Below are 10,184 nucleotides of genomic sequence, written 5' to 3'. Positions count from 1 at the left end.
ATTTTATAATATTTTATTCCCAAAGGCAACAAATATCAGAATCTATGACTTCTTTTTTGTTTAAGTGGTTGCTAGTAAAAAGTGGTTTTCAGTTTTGGCCTAGAACTCTGGGATACGAGAATTCAACCCCCTACTCAGCATGGAAACCCACTTGGTGACTTTGGAAAAGTCCCACTCTCTCAGCCTTAGTGGAAGGCAATGCCAGACCTTCTCTGAGTAGGGAGAAAGTCATAAAAGCTAAACCACAAAACAAGCTCAGGCTTGCTAGAGAGGTTAAAACCAATAAAGAGGGCTGTAGAAAATAACAGTAAACAATAAAAAGTACTACAAAAGGAAGGACAAGAAGATGCTGCGAGGAGAAGATGGTGAAATTCAAACAGGGAATAGAGAAAAGGCAGAACTATGCAACACCTTCTTTACCTCAGTCTTCTCTGAAAAGAACAGTGCTCAACCTGGAGGAAATGGAGCAGGTGATGCAGTAGAGAAATGCAGAACAGAATAGGTAAAGAGGTAGTAGAAGAATATTTGGCTACTTTAAATGAATTCATCTCCAGGGCCAGATGAACCACATCCAACAGTATTAAGAACTGGCAGAAGTACTTTTCAATACCTTTTCAGAATTCCTGGAGAACAGGAAAGGTCCAAGCAGATTGGAGAAGGACAAATATTGTCCCCATCTTCAAAAAAGATAACAAAGAGGACCCAGGTAATTTCCACACAGTCAACCTGACATCAGTACCACAAAATTTTTTAGAGGAGATCATTAAGTAGGCAGTCTATTGGATGACCAAGATTGGATGACCTTAACAGATTAGAAAGCTAGGCCAAAACTGACAAAATGAATTTCAACAGGAGAAATGTAGACTACTACACTAAGGTAGTAAAAATGAAATCCACAGATATATAGGATGGGTGACATCTTGCTTGATGGCAGTACATGCAAAAGGGATTTAGGAGCCTTAGACACAAAACAGACGGGCCAAATAGAACAGCTTCTGGATGCTTTAGGGTTGTGGCATTTAGATAACACATGCCCCCAAAGCAGCCAGAAGCCACTCCAAGGCAACCTAGGGAGCAAATAAATTGTCTCCTGCCAGCAGCCCATTTGAGACTGCAGTAGTGGCCCACTTTGGAAGTGGTCCATGCATTCGCCATGGTCCCAGAGGGACCAGAGATCACACCTTCATGCCCGTCTACTTCACCCCTTAATGGACTGCAGGCTGAACATGAGTCAGCAGTGTGATGCGGCACCACAGTTCAAGAAGGATGTGCACAAGCTGAAGCATATCCAGAGAAGGGCAATCAGAATGGTGAGCAGTTTGGAAACCATGCCCTATGAGGAACAGCTTAGTGAGCTGGGTATTTTTAACCTGAAGAGGAGTAGATTAAGGGGTGACATGATAGTCATTTGAAGAGATGTCATAATGAGGATAGAGCAAGCTTATTTTCTGCTGCAGCAGAGACAAGGACCCAGAGCAATGGATTCAAGCTACAGGAAAGAGATTCCATCTAAAGATTAGGAAGAACTTTCTGATGGTGAGAACTGTTCAGCAGTGGAACACAATGCCTTGGACAGTGATGGAATCTCCTTTGCAAGTTTTTAAGCCATCTGTCGGGAGAGTTTTGATGGTGTCCTCCTGTATGGCAGGGATTTGGACTGAGTGGCACTTGAGGTCTCTTCCAACTCTGATTCTATTACTGTACAGTATTTGTTTTCACAAATTGCCGCATTTCGTCTCTTGCATTTTTAATAGGGCCTCCCAACATCTTTGGAAAAGCTGTTGGGGTGGAAAGGAAAAGAATGTACAGTAAGTGTAGTTATACAAAAGTCAGTGTAATTGATAGAAATTTGTGACAGTTCAGCTGTGTGATGAACAGCTACCATTATTTCCAGTATAGGTTGTACTGCCTTTATATACTACATTTTTTATCTAATACATCTGGAACTAAAGCTATATTGTTTTGCTTGAAATAAAAACATGACTTTACATTGCTTTCTCTCATACACACACACACACACACACACACACACACACACACACACCAAACAATAAAATAGTAGCCTTTTTAAAGAATATTTAAGATATGTTGTTTATTATTTTAGAGCATTTCTTCTTCTATCTTGCTAAGAATTGGTCCTATTTTCTGTTTTATGTGTTGGTTATACTTTGATCAGTATTCAACTGAGAGATTGTATCCTTTTGTGTCTGGGAGGGAAAAAAGTTTTCTTTATTTTTTTTTTTTTTTTCCTGTGTGATTTTGCTTTCAAAGTAAATAAGCATCATAAATATAAGACATAGACTTACTTCACCCAGAGGTACCAGCCACAGGTCATGGTGAATAAATATATCTCCATTCTCTGAATGCCACTCAGTACCAGTTGCTGGGGAGTATGAGTTGGAAGGGGCTAGTGTATTCATGTTCCATGGTTGGCTTCCCACTGGCTTCTGCTGGTCACTGCGGACTAGGTGAAGATTTGGCTTGATAAAACATGACTCCTATCTTCTTAAAATGCTTGGAGTGAATCCCAAACGGTGTAATGCGGGACTCCCTCATATAGGCTTCCAACAAAAGACAGCTTGGAATGTTAGTTATGAACATTAATTGGATAAAATTGACCATTGGAAATTGCAAAATTACTTCACTACCATACAGACTGACCACTAAAATTATTTAACTAGTTGGGTTATTAATTAACATGTAAGTTACAATGTGACACTTCTGCCAGACTGTGGGATATACAGAGAATGACATGGAGCTTGTCAATGTTGACCTTAGGAGGCACATTTTGTTATTGGCTCTTTCAAAAGTCCTCTTTCTGTCTTTTCGGTGTCACTTTTACTCCAACCTAGAAATTTCCCCCACATGAGCTACAAAGCCCCTAGTATGGTTGTGCCCTGGAAATGTTGGAAATCCAATACTGTCTAAGGAAAGCTGAGAAAAGCATCTTACAACCTGTTCAATCCAGTTGGTCACTCATCTGCATCTGTTTTCTTTCCACCCCACTTCATTCACCTTTCAAATGCAAAGGAATGAGATCACTGATCTACCACACGTACATAAATAAGTGATAGGTGTAACTATTCGTAATTGAATCAAGGCTTGAAAATACTTAATCTGAAACAGCTGGAAAACTTCTGAACATATGCGTAATATTGGTGTACACAGCTAAATAACTGCATCTTTTCTGCCTCTCTATTCTCAGTCATGAAGAATCTAAAAATTTGCCAATAGCAGATTAATATGTTCTGTGTATAGGAACCAGAGATCCCAAATTCATCTGTTTCATCTTCAATTTTAATGACCAAATACCTCACAAGCCCATTCTTCTCTGCATCAATTTTACCTTAATTTTAAAATTAACAGGGGGTAGTAAAAAGGAGGACAAGGAGGAGGTGTGTGTAAAAGAATTGGAGAAGAGGCAGAGAGAAGAAGGCAAGAGAGAAATAAGAGGGTGATGTGTTTGAGAAAAACTTTATCAAGTATCATGTGCTGAGTGAACAAGATTACGAAAGAAGTTATTGCAGCTCAACCTAGACAGTATTATATAAGACTATATATTACACCATAATACACAACAGAAATATTCAAGAATATAATGAATAAAGGAAGAGAAGTAATTGAAGCATCAATAAATCCCCCCCCCCCACACACATATATACTAGAAATATTTCAGACACTTTCATGCAGTCCCATGGATGATAGGTGTAAAAACAATGACATTTTGATTAAAGAAGAACCTGGCTACTTGGTGGCCTTGCTAAGCAAACAAATGATCACAATCCATGCCTAGATGAACTTTTTTCCTTCCTTTTCATTTTTCTTTCCCAAACTCAGCTTTTCTGCTGTTTCTAGAATTCCAGAAGACTCTTCTCTGTTCCCTCCCTCTAGTCTTCCCAAAAAAAAAATCATATAGATTAGCCTACCAAACAACAGAGCTATGTGGTACATTTCCTCTGATTGTGGTATTTCTTCTACTGAGGAAGCAGGCCTCCATAGCTACTGAACGTGGAAAAGGGAGAGGTACCCACCCTAACAAATTCTAATGAATTCTGACAAACTAATTCACTAAAGTATATTCTTAACTTCGGTGTTAATTGGAGAATCTAGCATGTTGATAATTTAATGAATTAATTAGAATGTTAATTTCAAGGTCTGAAAGGATATGGTACAGATAGACTCATAAAAACCATACTGATTGGCTGCAGCTCTCTCACGTCTTCAAATCAATGTGTTTGATTTGGTGTAATGTATTAAATGGCCCTCAGTGCATTCTTTTAGTGGTAGCTGAACATTCTTCATACATTTCTGACAAATGCATATGGTTTTATTAAAAGCTGTGACTTCTACTCTCGCATGCAGATTGGTTGCAGCCACTTTAAGAATTTATTTCAGTCTGTACTACTGTGAGTGTGCTACTTGACTGAATGAGAGTGTGCTATACTAGCCCAGGGATGGGCAAGACATGTCCCCAAGGCTGCCCTCCAAAGGCTCTTTTTACTTCCCATAGCCCCTCTGATATAGGGGCACAATTAGCAATTTGGGTCATTTTGAGAGCAATATATTTTCAGTATGGGAGACTTTTTTTAAAATGACATTTTTTGTCTCCAAACATCCGAGAGGCACAGGAACTGTGCCAGGCAAAACTGGGAGGTGTAAATGAGTATGGCCCAACCAGTGGTCTTGAAGGGGGTAACCTAGCCCTTGGAAGTTGCCCACTTCTGAGCTTATTTACCCTACTACACCAAACATAAATTATTGTGAGCTGTAAAAGAATTTAATACATGCTGCCATGTGCATGTTTGCAGAGTTTTATTGGCATTATTTTGGAGAATATTTTTACATTGCCTGACATACAATTTTTTTGCTGCCAATACCTGCTGTACTGTTTGGGAACATCACATCTCCAGCACATAAGTAGGCTGCAGTGACCCTCCAAATGACTTTGGACTGCACTTCTCACAAACAATCACTCACCTTGGACTGCTGGCTATGGCAGACAGTAATTATTGCCCAAAAGCATCCACAAGGTCACACTTGTTTGCTAATCAATTGCTAACCTTTTATTTATCTAGGCTATTTATCTACTTTGCTAAAATTGAAATAAATAAATAGTATGAATTAGCTGTTCATATTACTTTCTGGAATAAGCAGAGAACAGAAGGTGAACATTCTGAAAGTTTGTGGAGTTTATGGAGGTGTATTTAGAATTTTCAGCCAGAACACTCCAATGCCTCACCAAACTACTAGCCCCAAGATTTCATAGGATGCAGCCATAGCAATTAAAATGGAATTAAAGCTATGCAATTGGGATGAGTAAAAAAATCACTGGTGCTTCCTTTTCCATTATCAAAGCTTGTTCCCAGAGAGTGGAAAGAAATGACTTTGGACTCTCATCCATATATCTTTTCAACCACCAATCTGAATGTAGGTTTGAAAGCAAGTACTAAGATTAGACTGTGCAAAAGTCTTAATGCTAGCTGTACATTGAAATAGCTCAATTATCTGCCTATCGTAGAACAATTTGCACATTTCCCTGGAATCCTCATCCTGAGTTACCTGTCTGATATTTCCAAGTGGGTGCTTCATTATCATTTTAAACTCAGTATGTCCAAAACTGAATGTCTCATAATTGATTCAAAGTTATCTTTTCATTTACTTTGTCCATTGATAATAGCATCATCCTGTTGAACAGCCACAAAGTCTCATTTGGTTTATTCCACTCTTTCATTTTACCCACCACTACTATATTCAGCCTATCAACAAATCACATTGCTTCTCCTTTTGTAACATGAGAAAAAGATGGCCCTTCCTGATCATCTCTCACCTTGGCTGATACAGTCATCTCTCTCAGCATTCTAATTCTCAAACCAACCTTCTTAACTGCATTGTTGAAGTGACAGTTCTCTTTAAATCTCTTCGATGTTTCCTCAGCCAATTCTTTGTGTCACACAATTTCTTGGGTTTCTCTCTCCACTTTCTACATGTGGGCTTCACCACTACTCTGTCATCCAAAGGTCTCCCACTGACTGGAATGGCTCAGCCCTTTCTCTGTTACTAGCTCATCTTTGGATCTGCCTCTCAGACGATCTATGCAATGCCATCTTTATATTTGTGCAACTGAAATAGTTCATTTTCCTTCCCTTTTTATTTTGCCGTTGTGTCTCCCCATGTTGAACCTTCTGAGGAAAGGCCCACCCTTTTGCATTATGTTAACCTCTCTGCATGTTGACAATACTGTATTAATTAATGAATTACTTGATAATGACTTTTAAAGTTAAATTTCACTAGTACCTGTTTCAAAGGATGGATTGTACTAGAATGTAACAGATTCACGTAGCCCTCCAGAACTTTGATACCTCTGTGTATCTTGGACTATAATCAGTCTTATCCAGCAGTGATAGCTATTGTAGTCCAAAGCAAATAGTGTGTCTGGTTGGAGAAGGCTAAATTAGAATGTAGCATGCTAGCAGAGAATGGAGTAGTTTGATTCTATATTCTTTTAAGCCTCATAGTTGTGTCTTCAGGATATGCTATGTGACCCCAATAACTCATACCAACAAGGTTTGTCTTAGTTCAAAGATATAGAAGAATCATTCAGCCCTCTAGATGTTGTTCGGCTGCAAGTCCCAGTGTCCCTAGCAAACATAGACACATGTCAGGACTACTTGGACTTATATTTTGGTGACATCTGGAGAGCCAAATGATTCATACTGGTGTCTTAGTTCCTAGAAAATAGGAGTTAATGGAGAACTTCAGATGACCATAAACAAGTATGACAAACAACATGGCAAAAGGCAAACGTGATAGACATCTATGGGTTCTGAACACTAAGATCCATGGATGTGTATGATGTCTGCATATTTGAATGTTGCCACATTTAGCATGTAGCATGCCATAGCACACCTAAGCAACATTCTCTTTTAGTATTCTTTTCCCTCATCAAAAAAATTGAACAAATACTTTCTTCTGAGAGCACTGTCTAAATTGTACAAATGCTTTTTGTACACCTCAGAAGGTATTCTCAGAAGAAGACATTTGTTTCATTTGTTCTATGAGGGGGGAAATGCTAAAAGAGAGCTTTGCTTAGGTATGTTGTAACATGCTACACTTGTAGCATAATTGTCTTGAGAAGGTTATAAAATGGTGTCTGAAACATAGGCCAAGAGAAACTGGAATAAATGAATTTAGTAATGTAAAAAAGAACTGTATGTGCAATATTTAAGCTGTCCATTCTCAGTAAAAGGCAGGGTACATTTTTTTTCCATTTAACATTGAAAAAGGCCTGTTTTATTGAGAAGTGTTAATTGCCTCATGATAGCTAATACGTTGAGTAAGAGATAATAGATTGAAATAATAGTGGCATATAAATATTTAGTTTGAAATTATTTCCGTTCCCTTCCTTTTATTTCCAGAGTTAACTTAAAGCAAATCTTTTCCAAGCTGTTGCTTTTGTTAACTTTGTTTATGGCATATATCTTTCCTGCACTATCCCAAGCAAAACCATAGATGACTTATTTTTGAAGCTTTTGTTTATTTTTTTTATTTGCTCTTTTTTCTTTCCTTTTGTTTGTTTCTTTGGCTGCAAATACCCAGTTGAGCCCGTTGATGCCCGTCCAGCTGCAGACAGAGGACTCACCACACGACCAGGTATATAATTTGCATGGCTTTTACCTAACCTGTCTTTGCCCTGCATGTCTGTGTTTGGCTTGAGTTGAATGAATGACTCACTTTCTCTGCTGAACTCTTGAATCTTCCCATAAACACTGTCTCAAGCAGTAATTTCCTGCCAGTGCTTGAATAAGATTATCTCCTTTAAACATTTCCATCTGACCCATGTAGTCATTATCTATGCCAAGATGTTAAAGATAGAGCAGTTGGATGATTTGTGAACTCCTCCCCTCCTTCTAGCACATAGTTTTTTTCCTCTCAGAATTTGAAATAATGGGTAGCATCTATGGGAATTCAAAGTACTGTATTTTCTGGCATATAAGACTACTTTTTAACCCAGGAAAATCTTCTCAAAAGTCGGGGGTCATCTTATACACCAGGTGTCATCTTATAGGGCAGGTGCTGAAACTTCTGAGCTGGACTGGAGAATCTGCAGTCACTGTATATGGTGGGGGAGCTCAAAAACAGCTGCGGCCGCATCCCCATCATATGTGATGATCGTATGAAAGCAGCTACCGCTCTGATAGTCTTGGAGACAGTGAGGGCTGGGCAAGCAGGGAGAGTTGACCAATCCAAGCAGGCTTTGTATACAACAAGGTTTCCTGCTAAGTACCTGCATGTCATTTGAATTAAAATTACCATATTGAAATCAAATCTGATGTTTTTTTAATTTGTATTTGGTGTGCTTTGGAAGAGGGGTAGTCATATACGGTGAGTATATCCCAAACTCTATAATTTAACTGGAAAAGTTGGGAATCGTCTTATACGCCCAGTCGCCTTATATGCCAGAAAATACAGTATGTGTGCGTTTTGTGGGATACATATTTATATATGAAGCATAAATATTATTGTTTTGGAAGCTGAAAATGTTACATTCAACGAGTGTGTAAACTTTTTAAAGGGGGAGATTCTTCCACTTAAATTACTCTGTTCTGGGGGAATTCCCCAAAATACTATAACAAAATGCTCTATATTCAGTCTGAAATGTGAATAAGAAATATTTGCCATGTACCTTCTAACAGATAAAATGAATGTGTTATATTTTAGAAGTATTTTAACTATGTCTAGATAATTCTTGATGAGAATAGTATACTACTAGCTGTTAAAATTGCAAGAATCTGTAATCTCTTAAGCCAATGTAGAGTAGAAAGGGGTTACTCCTATTTGTAATGATAATTAGAGTAGTTTGTTCTCTCATAAGACACTTTGAAATAACGGATTCTATTTGATATACAGTACATTTCCCTAGGTATTTATTTGGAATGTCATTTTGTATAGTATAGTGTTAAGATAATAAGATAAAAGAAGTAAAATCACCATTCATTTTGCCAGCTGTTTAAAGCAATAACAAATTAATAGATAACTTTCAGCTCAAAATAGGCACTTTCCAAAAGATTTATGTACCTTCATTTGCTTTCTCACATGACTTGTCCAACCACACATCATACCTCTCATTTGCAGCTCACAACAAACTGAACCACTAGAGTGCTTGCAAAATCTTCATTAAATATCTGAACTTGTATGGCATGGTGAAGATTGGAGGGCCTTGATCTTCTTTACTCAACAACTGGCTTTAGATAAAAACAACCTGTCTTACTGGAAAGGTAGCAAGACTAGACGAGAGGTTTGGTTGCCTGTTCTTGATAGAGACCCATAAATCAGAGAGTGCTCAAGCTGTTAGGCCTTTGACAGTAACAGTACACACATGACAAAAACAGGGATGAGTTATTTTCTAAAGTGTAACCTTTAGATGGCACAGCTTTGGAATGATGTCAACTGCCTTTGCACTTGTTACCTGTTTCTATCATTTCCAAATATAAGGCAAATAAATCTGTTTTGACTCGTCAACTTTCTAGTGCTTTCATCTTAGTGCTAACAAAATGTCTTCCTGCAAGCAGGTTTCAGTTCCAGTAGTCTTGTAGTAAACTGACAGAAGGCTGCTGCAAGATTATACAGCTGGCATAAGGTTGTTGATTGTTAAATGGTTCCAAGGCTAATTAATAAACTCATTTCAGTACTTGCTACATTACATATCTGCTCCAAAATATGCCTTCAAACAAAATCTAGAAACATAGTCAAATTCCGTTCTATATACTTTCATCCCAGGCATCAGGTTAATTAATACTCTTTCTGTAGTTTGAATTTCGTATTGTTGTTCAATACAGCCCCTATTCTTTCATAGTATCGATAGCAAAATAATAATAATAATAATAATAATAATAATAATAATAATAATAATAATACAAAATTTTAATTGTATACCGCTTTTCCAAAGATCAAAGCGGTTTACAGTCAATAAAACCAAGTATATAAAACCAAGTACAACACATCTCATAAAAATCCATATTACAAATATACAATATATAACACTAAAAACTCCAACACAAAACCAAGGTATACAGTAGTTATTCAGTCAATATAAGGTCTTTTTCTAGCTGCTTATTTTATTTCAAGGAGATCTTCTGTTGAAGTGAGTGGAAGCTTCCCTAAACATACAAATAGCTTCATAGAGG

The 10,184-nt window shown here is 37.7% G+C and overlaps 1 protein-coding gene across 2 annotated transcripts in view; it reads left to right on the top strand.

Annotated features, from left to right (window-relative positions):
- Positions 1 to 10,184, top strand: part of LOC121925384 (amyloid beta precursor protein) — a 213,387-nt gene that overhangs the window by 181,463 nt on the left and 21,740 nt on the right. For both annotated transcript variants that reach the window (XM_042457470.1, XM_042457469.1), the window contains one exon: positions 7,597 to 7,650. In XM_042457470.1, the coding sequence (XP_042313404.1) occupies positions 7,597 to 7,650 (54 nt within the window). The remainder of the gene's footprint in view (positions 1 to 7,596; positions 7,651 to 10,184) is intronic.

The sequence above is a fragment of the Sceloporus undulatus genome, chromosome 3 (assembly GCF_019175285.1).
Source record: "Sceloporus undulatus isolate JIND9_A2432 ecotype Alabama chromosome 3, SceUnd_v1.1, whole genome shotgun sequence".
Taxonomy (NCBI): Eukaryota; Metazoa; Chordata; class Lepidosauria; order Squamata; family Phrynosomatidae; genus Sceloporus; species Sceloporus undulatus.
Note: the sequence above shows the minus strand (reverse complement) of the source record. Positions and strands in the feature narration are given on the sequence as shown.